Below are 15,791 nucleotides of genomic sequence, written 5' to 3'. Positions count from 1 at the left end.
ATAGTGACAGTTCTTTACCCAAAGTAAAAGTACAGGATAACCTCCAAATTTTCCATGCGACATCTTTCAACTCTTACTGGATACCGGCACACCGCCACATGACAGGAGAAATGTCCACACCTCCCAAGTGTACAAGAAGGGTGATAGACAGTTAGCAGAAAACTACAGACCGGTATCTTAAACATGTGTGTCATGTTAAAGTCTTGAACACATAATTTGTAACCACATGATGAGACATCGATACACACAGAATCATTATTAAACTAAATCGTGGCTTTCGATTAAGCTTTTCTACTGAATCACAACTAGTAGTCACTTTACACGATCTCCTACAATCTTTTGACCGAAAACAACAACTTGATGTAGCCATAGTAGACTTCTAAAGCTTTCGACACGGTCCCTCAGTAGACTTTTCTAAAGCTTTCGACACAGTCCTTCAGTAGACTTTTCTAAAGCTTTCGACACAGTCCCTCAGTAGACTTTTCTAAAGCTTTCAACACAGTCCCTCAGTAGACTTTTCTAAAGCTTTCAACACAGTCCCTCAGTAGACTTTTCTAAAGCTTTCAACACAGTCCCTCAGTAGACTTTTCTAAAGCTTTCGACACAGTCCCTCAATACAAACTTCTTCATAAAATACACTGCTACGGAATGCAGGGACAACTGAACAAGTGGTAGTTCTCCTTCCAAAAAGACCAGGTCATGCACGTCGTATGCGAAGGCGAATATTCTAAGAACGTTACAGTAGACTATGGACTATGGTGTACTTCAGGGCACGGTCCTAGGCCCCGTATTGTTCCTGTACAAAATAAATGATCTGCTGGAGTGCGTCTCCTCACAAGTTAGGCTCTTTGCAATGAATGTTTACTCTACAGAACCAACAAAACTATCCAAGCTCATGTAATCCCATAAAACGAACTCATCGAATCGGAAAAGTGGGCTTCAACATGGGGAATGCAATTTAACAGTAAGAAATGCTATATGCTAACCATTAGAAACAAATCTTTGAAATTCTACCAAAAAAACAACACCCTTTTACAACAAGGTACCGACTAGTCCATGCTTTGGTGTTTTCATCTCAGATGGATTTCAGTGGGGGTACACATATCAATAACATATTCCCAAAAGCAAACTCCACATTGTTTTTTCTTTCTTAAAACGGAATTTAAAGAACTGACCCCACGAGAGTAGGAAGACGGATCTTTGGTCCAATCAACAGTCGAGTATGGCTCATGCTTAAGATATACATTCAATCAAAATTCATTCAGAGCCAATCATAACGCTTTATTCAAATGGGTTTTAGATGTCGTGATAAACGTTGTGTATCCAGGATTCTACAAGTTCTGGCACTCACTTGTCTTCAACAACGACATGAGTTCAGCAGGCTCACTTACCTGTTCAGAATAGCGAAGGGTATGGCGCCAGCAATAGACACCGCTAATTACTTAGGTTTCAACCAATAAGACGCATACAAGCTAAATCTTATGCTGACATTGAAACTAAACATTTTGTAGAAAATCAGATCACTGACAACTCTACACGTTTAGTTGATAAAAGTTCGAGTACTGAACAAGTTAGAAATTCTTTCTTTATAAAATCTTTTTTTTGCAGTGGAACCACATAGACGAGAGTATTGTAAGAGCCAATCTCAATGGAAGCTTTCAAGTCCATACCTACTAAGATGAGACACCCCCCCCCCCCCGCGGTAAAATACCAGTATTGCGCCTCCGCTAAGTTCGAATACAGAGATGTGTCATACAGCTCTTGTTTTATCCATCTGTGGATCAGGGTTATAGTAGTTACACTTAAATCATGTGTGCGAGAAAAAGGTGGGAATGTGAGTATAAATACACTGCAGATTTATACTGTTTTCCATGAAAAGTATTTTGTCATCGTGTATTTATAATGTTTTCCTAGCATTTCATTTAAAGAAAAATGTGTTGTACCAACTGTTATTTATCATGATAGTTATTTCATGAAAAAATACTTATGCCAAATGATTGACTATATATAACACTTAGTCCCCGGTCAAAGTTTAGAGGGGAACAGATCAGTGGCGTCACTACAGGACACACGACACTAATTATACGGAAGAACTGTGAACCAGTCTGGAAATGGGTAAGAAATAATAGAGTATTTACGAGTTTAGTGATCCATAATTGGTTAATAATGAAAATAATTTTTTTTAGTTAAAACATCTTTTGAGAGCTTATCCTATATGTAATTAAAAAAAAATAAAGACAAATTTCCACTGATGTAATTTCAGTATTTTTACAGGCTAGACTCAGGAGTACTCAATGACCTCACTCATTTGGTGTAGAATCAATAACGTGTTTCATGCACATGTAGATAAACAAAATGCCGCGGTTCATATGGTGTTCTCCACACATAAGTTTGCACCTAGGTTAGTTGTGCATGGTGAATTATAGGTCTCATCATCACCATCCAGAAATTTTAAGTCATTGAATTTTGAATATGATGGTGTTTCCATATGTTTACTATTGGAATTGAATTAGTACCGTAAGTCCTACATGTATTATAGAGTTTGTGTCACCCATGGACCTACTTCCTGCACAAAATTTTTATAGACATTTATTTTGGTGTCACTCCCTCGGGTGCTGTCACCCAGTGCGGTCCATACCACCTAAGTGACACTACTGTAACAGATGAATTCTTCCAATTAGGATTATTTTGCTCACTGACTTTTTACGTTACCTTTATGGGAAGAAGTTTTCCTTGACACCGATGCCAGGTTATAAGAGTTATCACGCTTTGATTTCGGCGCCATTTTCGAAGACAAGTTTTCATCACTATGGATAATTCTGAAGCATAATCGATCACTCGCTTGCATCAAAATGAGTAAATCTAAAGATGCTTTAGGTACAAAGTAGCTAAACAATAAATAATGATACAAGAGAAGAACTCGATGAGGCAAATAAACCCGCATATAGGAATGACAGGGGCTCGTATTGTTGCCTAAAATTGATCAGTCATACATAATAACTACAAAGGAGGACATTTCTCTCCTTTCTCGCGTGGTCATTTAAGAATAAGTTAATATATAGTACATGTATGACAGATCAGTTATAAGCAATGATACGAGCCCCTGTGACAGGAATCACTGGGGCTTGTGTTGTTTCGTTCAATTGACCTTGCAATTAAAATCCTGGTGTCATCGGAGGGTGTTACGAAACACCCAAATCCACTAAAATCCACCCAAATCCACACCTTAGTGCAATCTTTCGACTTTAATCTCCACTCAATTAATAAATAAATGACAAATCGCTCCATCGCCCGGCCAAATACTACAAGATGTAGCGATTGTCCCTAAAAGGATTCCATATAAATGACCTATAAAATATGTAACAATGACCAAAAACAAATGTTGCAAATATTTTATTGTCATACAGAAAATGTTATATTGATTCAGTATTATGATGGTGAAAAAGAATAATCTGTAAGTACATTTCTTTGGTCATTTTTAATATTTTTTAGTCCGTTCTGATGCTGGCCGTTTCCGCTGGCCTGGCTTTTTCCCAACATTTTCGGAAGCCTTGGGACACTTAAAATCTATGTTGCTGGCACTGATATATCTAGATTTTGTTGTTGGTGGTGGTTTTGCAATCATGAATTTGTGTATATGCCTGTCTTTCTCCATTTGTGGCATGCCATATTAGTTGTGGAATAACATGCTTTTCCATTGAAGGTGCTAGACGCCAGTCTCCTTTGCTATAAACAGCACATCTGAGAAACATAATTTGGTTTTTCATAATAGTTCCGATCTCTTCAATAAGTTCTGGGAACTTGTTTCTGTCCCAATTAACTGCTGCCTTTAACTTATGGATCATGGACTCGCTGTTATTATTAGTCCATGGTGCACTGATTACTCCTTCGCGTAATGGGCGGAAAACATAAGTGTTTATTTTTCCCAACAGGAATCTTTGCCAATATGATTTAAAAACTGGAAATTGTTTTAAATATGGTTCCAAATTCTGACATCTTGATTCAAACTCCGTATCATCTGAGGCAAAAATTACTCCATCATTTTTTCCAAAAATGATTTGGAGTATTCTTGTACGGGCCAGTACGCATGTCCCATTTTCTTGAAGATGTTGTTAGACATTGTCATAAATGTGTTTGGTACATAACAAAAAGTTTGCGTGCGGGAATTTGGCTTTCAGGGCGTTTGTCATGCTTTTTTCTTCATCACTTCCAATGGTTAATCGCGCTTTGTGTCCAAATCGATCGCTTACGTGTGAGAAAAATTTCCCGTAAGTTTCCTCTTCGGCATCAAAATGTATCATGCATGGCCCAAACATTACCGGAAAATCGTTTGTTCTATTGCTTATCACACATCTGTTTTTGCAGGAAAAGGCTGTGACATAGAAATTTCCCAAGTTGAAAGTTCTATCAACACCTAGAACACTCCCGTCATCACCTTCACAGTTTCTGATCGTATCTTCCATCTGTTGGTTGCTATAAACAATGATAACCAGTTTTTTGTGTTTAGTCAAAATTATTTCTTGGATGACTGGATTAGTGTGAAGCTCACTTAAAACACTAAACACATCATCAGCTATATTTATTCTGGAGTTGATATTTTTTCATGTTTTCATTTGTGGTCTCAGAATTTCTTGTCGTTTATTTGTTTCATCGATTTTGGAGCAGTGAAACTGTTGCCTTCCATAAGTTTTGTGAGAACGCTGCTGACGTTCTCATGCTTTGCCATTTCAGCTGCTCTCTGAATAATTTTTGGGTCTGTCCTTACATATAGCTCCAATTTCTTAGAATTTCCATGCTTTTTAAAGATGGTTGGCATTTTGCCGCAGTATTCCACAATGGCCAGAATTTTTTTTCTTTACAGGAAATTAATTAACAGTAATGTTTTGTTTAGACTGTCATTTAGTCTATTAATGATGAATAATACAAAAACTGAAACTTACACAAATTCCAAAGAAAACACACTGGCAATTGTCAGTACTCATTATGCAATGAAAAACAAATCGGGGCTGGTTTCAGCTGGTTGATTGTGAACTAATATGATTTTAAATTAATTGAGTAACTGAGAACTTGCCGCTTGTCCAACTTATTCGGCAGGTTCTTTCATTGGTTTCTTTTTCGTAATTGTCAACAAGAAGCAATTTGCCTGTTGTTATTCACATTTTCTAACTCTTATAATTAACACCTGGCCTCGAATGCCCACAGGTCGAGTTATCTTTCTGCTATTCAACTCACACCAAAAGTTCATAATCCTATAATTGCTAAAAAAAACCCATTAAAATTGTAGTATAATTAGCACGTATGTAATATTGCAGTTTTGTTTCTTTTTACATTCTGTTTATTAGATAACATTAGGGTTTTATTGGTTTTTGATCAGTACAATGTGTCTCTGTCTGTTTGCCTGTCTGTATGTCTGTCTCTCTCTCTCTCTCTCTCTCACACATACACACACACACACACACACTCCCACATAATTAACTTGGTTTGTTATTACATTGATTCAATATTAAGATGGTGAAAAAGAATAATCTGTAAGTACATTTCTTTCTCCAATTGGTCATTTATAATATTTTTTAGTCTGTTCGGATGCTGGCCGTTTCCGCTGGCCTGACTTTTTTCCAGCATTTTTGGAATCCTTGAGACATTTAAAGTCTAGGCTGCTGGCACTGATATATCTGGATATTGTTGCTGATTTTGCCCAACAGGAATCTTTGCCAATATGATTTGAAAACTGGAAATTGTTTTAAATAGGGTTCCAAATTCTGACATTTTGAATCAAATTCCATATCATCTGAGGCAAATATTATTCCATTTTTTCTAAAATGATTTGGATTATTGTTTTACGGACCAGTACACATGCCCCGTTTTCTTGAAGATTTCGTCGTACATTGTTATGAATGTGTTTGATACATAACAAAAAATTTGCTTTTCTCTTCGTACTTTTCAAAACCTTTTGTAAAATTTTAATATCCAATGTTTTTTTTCTTTTTTTCTCCAAATTACACGACCTATAGCCGTTGAAGATACATAGATTATATCAATCCGTGTTGTTGAAAGGTTGAGCGTGACCTTAGAATAGATATTTTGTTGAACATGTGGCTCTGGTTTTGTATAGAAATAGAACAGTGAAGAATTAAAGCATATAATTAAAACTATACAACAGTATATAGTATGTGTATGTATCTTATTAAGTACGTCTTCATGCCTGCCTATACGAACGTCTTCCATACTGGCAAATAAGTCATATAAATCTTAAACAACCACCGAATTTGACAAATATGATACCAATTTATAGGTTTCTCGTCAGTCTAAATAGACCTAACCCAATAGAACTGTGTAAAACTGCACAATAAAAAAATAATTCGATTTGTGGAAAAAGATTTGTTTTAAATTTTTGTTTAAAATGGGGGGAGGGGAGGTACCGTTGCAATTTAGAGATGAGACGACAGACAAAATGCGATTTGGTGTGGATTTGGGTGGATTTGAGTGGAATTGGGTGGATTTGGGTGTTTCGTAACACCGGTCATCGGATTTGATGCACATTTACTACAACCTTTTTGGAAATGTATTCCTTGCATTATGCCAACAAGTTGTTCTCCACCTTTTTTTGTTTGTTTCGCCGTCAGTCAAAAACAAAAAAGGTGGAGAACAACTACCTTTTCAGAAATGTATTCCTTGCATTAGACCAACAAGTTGTTCCACCTTTTTTTGTTTGTTTCGTCATCAGTCAACAAAAAAAAAAAAGGTGGAGAACAACTTGTTGGTCTATCCTTGCATATGACACCTCTAATTTAATTAAAAGTAGCTATTTTAGCGAAGCATGCATATCAACAAAGTGATATATTCCCTCCAAACTAACAAGCCACTGGTGTCACATGCTTACTATGTGGTGGGAATTGTAGCTGGTTTGCGTTTCAGTATCATTAGTAAGAATATTTATGAGGATGTACTGCAGGCATGTACAACCTATATGCTGTGAGCTGCAGTTGGCCTGCGAAATGGTTTCATCTGGTTATATTTACATTATATGGGCACATTTAAAAATCACTACTCAGCTCCTGACATGGAGAATTGTAGCAGATATTTCAGTCAGTATGTGTGTGTGTGTGATTTAGATTTTTAATGTAGCTTTAACAACTTTTTAGTCATATTGCTATGATGTCTGCAGTGTGACAGTTTATAGTGATGTCTAGCACTGGGGGTATCATGCCACAGACATGTAGCATGATGGCCCCCCCCCCCCCCCCGATCATTTTATCCTGACGCCAGGACAACCATTCCTAACACTTACTCTTAATGCTGAGCACCAAGTGAGGCAGCTGTTAGTACCATTTTTAAAGTCTTTGGTATGACTCGGCCAGGATTCAAACCCATGAACTCCTGCATCCGAGGTGGGCGCTCTAACCACTAGGCCACCAGAGCGGTCTTCAACCATTATGAATCAATGTTGATCAGTGAACAAATGTATGAGTCATGTTCTCTTTGAGAGATATTTTCTTAAAAATTGTTTTTTTTAAACTATACTGTCAAAACCATGTGGCATCAAAATGGGTTGGACAATATATGTACTATTCATTATAATATTTAAATTAAATGAAACCAGGCTTGGTCATGATACTCTAGTGTCAGCAATTTTGTCCTCATATTTTCGTTCTAATTAGTATACACATTATAGATATTGTTAAGTTGACAGCTATGATCCAAAATGTACCACTATTGCTGGCAGTAGTTGACATTAAAATTCTTCCAGCATTTGAGGGGCCCCGAGTGGTCTAAAGTGCTGTCCGTTGCGGATCACTGCCATCTCACCTCTGTCTGCATGGGTTCAAGTCAACATTAAAATTCATCCAGCATTTGTTTTTAGATTTGACCAGTCTGACATTTCCTAATGCACTAGACCATTCAAGGTACATCATAGTGACACATATCCTCCATATTTTACTTAGATAAGCTATTAGTAATACAGTACATTAACAATGGGGGATTTGTTTTATTAAATCATGTCATACTTAACTTGTGACCATGTTAAAGTTTATTCTGGTACATATTTTTGGATTGCTGTAATATCATATTTATATAACAAAACATGAATATCATTCACGTGACCTGAACATTCATAGCAGAAGTTTATGCAATTCAGTTCAGAAGTCACTTCCTATGCAAAGTGATGCTCACTGTACAAACACACTCTTTCCCAAGGTGATAATTTTGAAAAATGATTTGTACTAAACAGCTCAATGCAGTTCAGAATAGTTGCCATCCAGGTTGTTTTTTTAGATATTCTACTTACCTTGAACTCGTGTGTCTGCTGCTTTGGGTGGCAAGCTCTGCTTCCTAGCCAGTTATTGGCATTTCTCTGTGTACATACTGCACCCGCTGCCACCTAAATGCCAAAATAGTAATCGAAATTACCATTAGTTTTAATGTGCAAATAGTCCATTCAAAAGAGTAAAGATAAATGCACAAATCAATCTTTAAACATTGTGGCCCCCACGCAATAAGAAAAATTGTTTGTTGGGAATTTTGGCCCACATCTAGTTGTGGGGGTTGCTTCAGCTGCTCCTATACCACTGAGTCATTTCAATGAATAAATATGTAATTTCATTGTTGATTTAAAGGCTTTTGGATTGCATAGACTTGTCATGATTACACACACAATGCTTCTCTAAAGAACAGAGATTCAGTCTACAAACTTAATGACTCCCCACTAACCTATATAATGAGTCAGCATGTGCAAATTGTGCAAAGTAGATTTGCCATGAACAGACTGAGACGTGTAACGTTAATTAATTTAATACTTAATCTGTTAATGTAAGTGCTTGACTTATGGATACACCTCCATAATCAATGATACACCTCCATAATCAAGGATACACATCCATAATCAATGATACACCTACATAATCAAGGATACACCTCCTTAATCAAGGATACACCTACAAAATCAATTAGCACCTCCAAAATCAATTAACACCTCCAAAATCAATTAGCACCTCCATAATCAAGGACACACCTCCATAATCAAGCATACACCTCTATAATCAAGGATACACCTCAATAATAAAGGACACACCTCCATAATCAAAGATACACCTACATAATCAAGGACACACCTCCATAATGAAACACTTAATAAGTGACTTTTGAATTGAGCATTGTGGTACTTTCTTTGATTATTTAGTTCTTAAATGCAGCTCACTTAGTGAAGTTGTACAATGGCATACATGCAGTTTTTGGTATTTGATGGTAAAATTTAATTGCTGTTACTTGCAGTTTTAATGCATATGACATAGTACCATGGTCACAGCACCATAACTAAGTTTTATCTTTATTTGTTGAAAGTTATTTGTACTCTTTTGTTGAAAAACACAGGTCTTTTCATATATATACTGTTCTCATACCAATTACTCCCCCCTCCAAACCCATATAAAAAAAATGCCCCACAGACCCATATACCAAAATGGGCCACAAACAATTATAATTAAAAAAATGCCCCACAAATTCATATACAAAAATGCCAGAGGGCATCACAGAATAAAACTCATTTATTTACTGAATACATTTACTCAGGCTTCTTTTTTTGCGTAAAATGATACCTGAGGGTGATTTATGTATATTGTATCGTATTTCGAAATAGTGAGTTCGGTTCATCCCAAACCACACGTGTGAAGTGCTCTTGATGGGATGAACCTAATGCCTACAATGCACAGACTGTGCATAAATACCTCACCGTACGGAAATTTCTTTACAATACGGATAAGTCTTGTCAGCTGGCAGTCTGCTTCAGGGACTTGCACATCTTCAGCTGTAGAGGTACGTAAGTTTATTAATTTCTAGTCTATAAGTTATAACTACTGTATTACCACGTTTATTTTTGAATGTTTGCTATGTAGCTTTGGTGTACGCAGTATAATGCACATATTTCTATTTTTGACTTCGCAAGGGATTTATATTAGTAATGTAAAGCTAATTTTTTTAAAGAACTGTTTAATATAGTTGGATTCTTATCGAGCAGGGTTATGTTTATTTTTGAACCTGTCATTCTGTCATTATTGTACTGATAATGTAATCTATATAACTTACCGTGTATTAAGTCATTACGTTATTATACCCGTGTCATGTATAGTACATGGTATTGGATATATTTTCAGCTGTCTAATGTCGAATGTCTGGGGTATCTGGAGTATCTAATGTCCGGGGTGTCCGGAGTGTCTAATATCCGGGGTGTCTGAAGTGTCTAATATCCAAGGTGTCCAGAGTGTCTCATGTTCTGAGTGTTTCAAAGTGTTCCGAGTGTCCAGAGTCTGTTGCAGTTGTGAAGCTGAACTGTAGCAGCCATGGAGCTGAAACAGTGTACTGATGTCGGAGTGTATCTCCGTACCTATAATTTGTTAGCGGCTAATTTTGGGGTTCGTAAAACCCAGTGTATCTTTCGGGACTGTAAAGATAAGTTGTATATCTGAACCTCTTTTTTTTATCACCATAATTTCTCTACCTGATTGAATGCATTTTACTACATGAGTAAAATTTTACATCGTTTACTACCTGAGTAAACTATATCCATCGTTTCGTTGTCAAATCATTGTGAACCATTCACCCTTTGTCTTTGTATTTGCTAAATTAATTTATTTGTATTTTTCATCATTAAGTCTGTGCGTTCTTATGTTAATTGAATCCAATATTTGGATTATATATACAGGCACATATTCATAATTAATTGTTCATGCAAGTTATCCATTATTAAACATTGTATTTATATCATTGTCAAAAGTGTTCTGTTGTGAATCTGAAAATCCCACCCGGATATCGTGTTACAGAGGGGTAATACCCCATCAGGGAAAATCTTGGGGAAATAATTGCCTGTACCTGAGCTATATCCTTTTAAATCCTTTCATTTAATGACACATTGTTCTTCACATATAGCAGTAAAATTGTTCAGTATTTTTAACCAATATAACAAATTGCATATACAGTGAAACCTACACTGTAACACAGTTTTGGGGATCCATTGTGCTATCTGACATCTTGTGCAAAAGACAGTTAACTACAGAAAATGATACATCTGTAACCCTCATTCTCTACAAATTGGGGCAGGGGTTATAAGACTGGGTGCAAAGCTATCAGCATCAATGGCAGAGTTACCATCTTAAATGGGTACATAGTAAAAGCAAGAAATGGTGTAGAAACTATTATTGCATCATCTTCATTTGATTTTAAGCACTGAACAAGGGATTGGCACATGCATCTACCATGATTAGTTGATGCGTCAGTACATGTACTCATGATCTGATCTCATTACATCTTTACAATGAATCCATAATAATTTAATTTGGGGGTCCAGGTTTCAAAATGATTTTCAGAGAAGGAGAGGATGCAAAGTAACAGTTTTTAACGATTATGATTTTTTTTCCTCAATTTTCAAACAGCTAGAGTCATGACTAGGGTCTTGCTTTAGAAAAGCAACCATGTTCTTCAAGCTCATCTCAAGAAGGCGGGTCAAAAGCCTTTGAGTAGGCATGAATTTCATCTGTAACAAGTTCTGCAAGAGTATATTTTGTTATTGGTACGGCTGACACGTCTGTTTGAACAGATGCGTCCCTTGTTACAGCTTCTGGTAGTTGAACTTGAGCAACACGTGATCTCGTGTTATTTTCTGCTGTAATTTTCTTGTTTTTCCTTTTATCTAGCGCTGACATCTTGTTGGATTAATGCTTTGGCCTAAGGCTTAACATATACAGCATTCCCATCAGTGTTTAATGAAACCTGGTTGTTATTCCTGTTTATAAATTAAATTGCTTGGTTTAATTTGTTAGTAATTCCTTTTTTTAAAATGTATAGAGAATAAGCACTTTTAAAAAATACTAGTTACTGGTATTAAAATGTTCTTAACGTGGTAAGGAATCATTTGTAAATAACATGTTAACTTTTGTACATAATTGTAGATTATAATTTAAGATAATGATCATTTCTAAACAGCATGTTGGATTTGAGTTGATGACCTTGGTTTTCTCCTAGGAAATTTGGTGGTCTACCCGATTTTTGTCAGGTTCTTTGCTAAAATTTTAGTAAGCAGACCTGACCTTGTTCATGAATTTGATGGACATTTTGATTGGAAATTGCTAAATGCAGGGAATTTTGTTGTGTCTAAAGTCAGGCGACAGTCTGTATATAAGGCAGACAGTAAACAATTATTCTGACTTTCTTTAATGTCAGTCTGTATAAGTATTTACTATTGTGTTCAGATATAATTTTGTGGGAAATGTTGTATTTAAAATTATTAGTTGGAATTAGAGTGTTCATTGACATTTTGGATTATTCCGAATTCATTCAAGGACATTCTGGATTATACCATGGTGATACATCAAGACTTTTGACACATCAGCAAATTTGAGGCAGTTGGTACATCAGCACATTCAAGAAATGGATTTATTTGTAAAATTTTATTAACTTGTTGGTTTTGCTTTTTCTGTTTCTTTGTTTAAAACCATAGAGTTGTAACACTGTGAAATAGAAAGCTAGATTTGCAACTGAACCTTTTCTCTTATTATATATTTATTTATGTGGCCATGTATTATTGGGTTTTCAACTTGCTGTCTTTACTCCTAATATAATGTTTTTATGGATTTAACCCAATTTGGTATCAATCTATTGTTCTTTTAGAAAGAACACATGTAGTGTTGTCAATAAGTGTGTTCTTTTTAGTGAACACAGAGATAAGTATATTCTTAAAACTCACTCGGGGATGAACACTTGGAGACCTTTTCTATAAGTGAAGCAGAGGAAGAAAAATACAGTGACTGGTGGCTCATGGCAATCAGAATTTAGCTTTGGGCAACCCAGCATCTGAAAGCTTGTGCCTTACAAAACAAATAAATTATGTCTGCCAGTATTTTGTGAACAGTGTGATGTGTTTGTTTATTTTACGTCCAGTATTAATGGGCTCAGAATTGCTTTTTTTGTTCGTCGAAGCTGAGAAGAGCTAGGACAGGTGTCACCTGTCTGAAATGTGGTGGTTTGAAGTGGTGTCATGGGGACAGGATCAAATTAATCCAGGCTGCAGTGCAGTGACCTTATCTGCATATGTGTACTGACCTGAGTTGGCAAAGAAAACCAAACTGTCATGGATCAGAGTTTCTTATTGCAGTTGTTAAAATTTACTGATCTATTTCCATTAGTGTCAACAGCACGTGATTATGTTGAGATGTGAACGTGCACTACATGCTACTCAACTAATTTATGTGATGTTTTTCAAAGAGATAACTTAGGTGGATATGTTAATCAAAATGGATAAAATATTTTTATGACCGAATTTTCATTTGCACCAGGGAAGTGGCTGAGATAGAGCAAAACCTAATGAATCCTATTTGGCCATGTTCATCTTAATAGTTCTTTGTGTTCCAAGTAGAATTGGATTGTGTGACCTGGATAAAGCTTAGTCAGGTATTACAGTGTGCGTCATAAAGATATAGTGTGTATTGATCAGCATGTCCCGTTATTAGAGCTCTATTCTAATTGTATGAAGAATGAAATAAATCCATATTGAGTGTAAGATTGCTCTTTCTGTGAAATCAGTGGCAAGAGCACCATTTGATTCCTGGTGTTGCTGGTACTTTTTCATTTGAGGAATTTACTTTAATGATAACTGACATGATGCAAATGAGATTCAGCACACACTGAAATTACCCTTTCCTTACTGTTAAGCCAGTTGCTTACCAGCTGGATTTTGAATTACTGTTAAGCCAGTTGCTTACCAGCTGGATTTTGAATTGCAAAAAATATATTTTTGTGTCATTCAAGCTGTTTGTTTTGTTTTTAAAGAAATTAGTGAAAGCTGCCAATCAACATTTGTTTCCTTTTTCTGAAATGTTGCTTGGCTGAATAGTATACTATACTGTGTTGTATTCCTGTCATCATTCATTGATACATGGTATCTTTTGATTCCTTTTGTTGACCTGATGAAGTTCCATGTACACAAAGTGAAAAAAAATCTTCTTTTAATATTTGGTGTCTTAACACTTATTGAGCATTCAATTTAGACCAAGTTACTCTTCATTTATTACTTGTTTTTAATCTTTATGTAATGTAAGTGACATGAGAAAAGTTGATTTATAGTACCATTGGAACTGTCTGTACATATCTGGGACAACAGATTAGCTGCATTGGGCAAACATACTTAATAGTCCGGTTGCCTGCTTATAAAGAAAACAATTTCCACCCATGTAGCAACACAAAACACAGATAGGGTTATAATCATCAAAACATTTACCGTGCTGATAAGAATGTGCCAAATGGATTATCATATGTAGTCCTGTGTAATGTAAATCATGCCCAATTGGAAAGAACATAGAACCTGATCTGTCATCACATAAAGATCTATGCAGATCAGGGTCCATGTTTTGTATTCTACTGATTACTCCTAACAAACTGCATAGACACAGAACTGCTGGTTCATTATGTGACTGCAGATCTATGTCTATGACATTTGCAGTTGGATCTGACTTACAAGAGAGTATATACGATAGCGACCAACACTTTTTAAGATGCATTTGATTATATGACTCATTTTGAGGGAGTATTCTCGCAGTGATAAAAAAACTACCATTTAAAATTTGCAAGGAACATGGACTGAATACACCATCATAAACATGAATTGTGTTTATGGCAGGTGCATAATGCTGATAACTTAGGAATCAATGCTTACAATGATTTATGTATACCTTGAAACCATATAGGAATTTGTTGATGTCATTTTATTATCTTTTGTGTAAAAAATTGAAATATATTGCTTATTGAAAGCTTTGTTCTACCTTGAATTACTGAAACAAACCTAAAAGAATGAATTGAAATAAACCAAAATGAACCAGGATGAAATCAGAATGAACAAACACAGAATTTAAATAAGTTAACGAGTATTGCTTAAACGTACATGCAGTGAATCATTTAAAAGGACTGGATCAGTTTTCACGGGTTATTACTTAATACATGAAACAAATGCCTGATTGTAATGTTCCTGTTGATAACGTCTTTTCTGTTTTTGTGTTCTTTTTGGTTTATTTAATACAACACTAATACATGGGTCCTGCAGAACATGGTGTTTTTGCCTTGTCGGAATTCTTTTAAGTTATAGTTTGTAAGCTTACAAATAAACAACAGTGAGTTGATGATGATGGTGGATAATATCTGTCTCTCATTATTCTCGGAAAATGGATCGAGATAATAAATATGATAATTGCAAAATTGTAATCTTTAACGTGGTAAATTCCAGAGGGGCTTATGGATGGTCTGTCCTCCATCACGTGTCCATTATTGCTACTTCCCCTAAACTACCGGTACTTAGAAAATTGCCTTGAAACTTTCAACAAACATTCAACCCGTGGTCTAGTTGTTTGGCTGCCACTGTGGATTGTCAAATCATTAATGATCTTGAATAATCTGGGCTTGTTGAAATAGCAATAAAACAGTGTAGTCCCTATTTATCTATTTAACAACACAATCACCATGTCATGAAAAGGTTAGGACATGTCAGCATAGAAAGCTTGTGTCACCTGAAGAAGTTTCTAACAAAATACACATACACGTATATGTGTGTGTGTGTAAGATTCTTTGTTTCCTGTAACCTGACCAACTATTAAAAAATCGTGCCAACTGACATTTATGAGCAAACTTATTTTCCTAACATTTTTTTTCACATCTGGTCATTGCAGTATTTACTTAAAACAATATGGAATACTTTGCAGTTCTTCAGTTTGGAACTAATCAAGAACATAAGCATACATATGTTAAACAAAATGGAG

The 15,791-nt window shown here is 35.7% G+C and overlaps 1 protein-coding gene and 1 long non-coding RNA gene across 2 annotated transcripts in view; one reads left to right on the top strand and one right to left on the bottom strand.

Moving 5' to 3' along the window:
* LOC149776032 (uncharacterized) overlaps positions 1–8,416 on the bottom strand; it is a 32,729-nt gene extending 24,313 nt beyond the window's left edge. The window contains exon 1 of the long non-coding RNA XR_016416159.1: positions 8,288–8,416. This is a non-coding gene — a long non-coding RNA (uncharacterized LOC149776032). The remainder of the gene's footprint in view (positions 1–8,287) is intronic.
* Positions 2,770–15,791, top strand: part of LOC149776031 (homologous-pairing protein 2 homolog) — a 56,644-nt gene continuing 43,622 nt past the window's right edge. Inside the window, exon 1 of the mRNA XM_089941864.1 lies at positions 2,770–2,877. Coding sequence (XP_089797990.1) covers positions 2,853–2,877 — 25 coding nt within the window. The 5' untranslated portion in view covers positions 2,770–2,852. The remainder of the gene's footprint in view (positions 2,878–15,791) is intronic.

This window comes from Sinohyriopsis cumingii, chromosome 18 (genome assembly GCF_028554795.1).
Source record: "Sinohyriopsis cumingii isolate HCF-2022 chromosome 18, ASM2855479v2, whole genome shotgun sequence".
Taxonomy (NCBI): Eukaryota; Metazoa; Mollusca; class Bivalvia; order Unionida; family Unionidae; genus Sinohyriopsis; species Sinohyriopsis cumingii.
The sequence above is the reverse complement of the archived record's forward strand: the minus strand, read 5'-3'. Positions and strand labels throughout refer to the sequence as shown.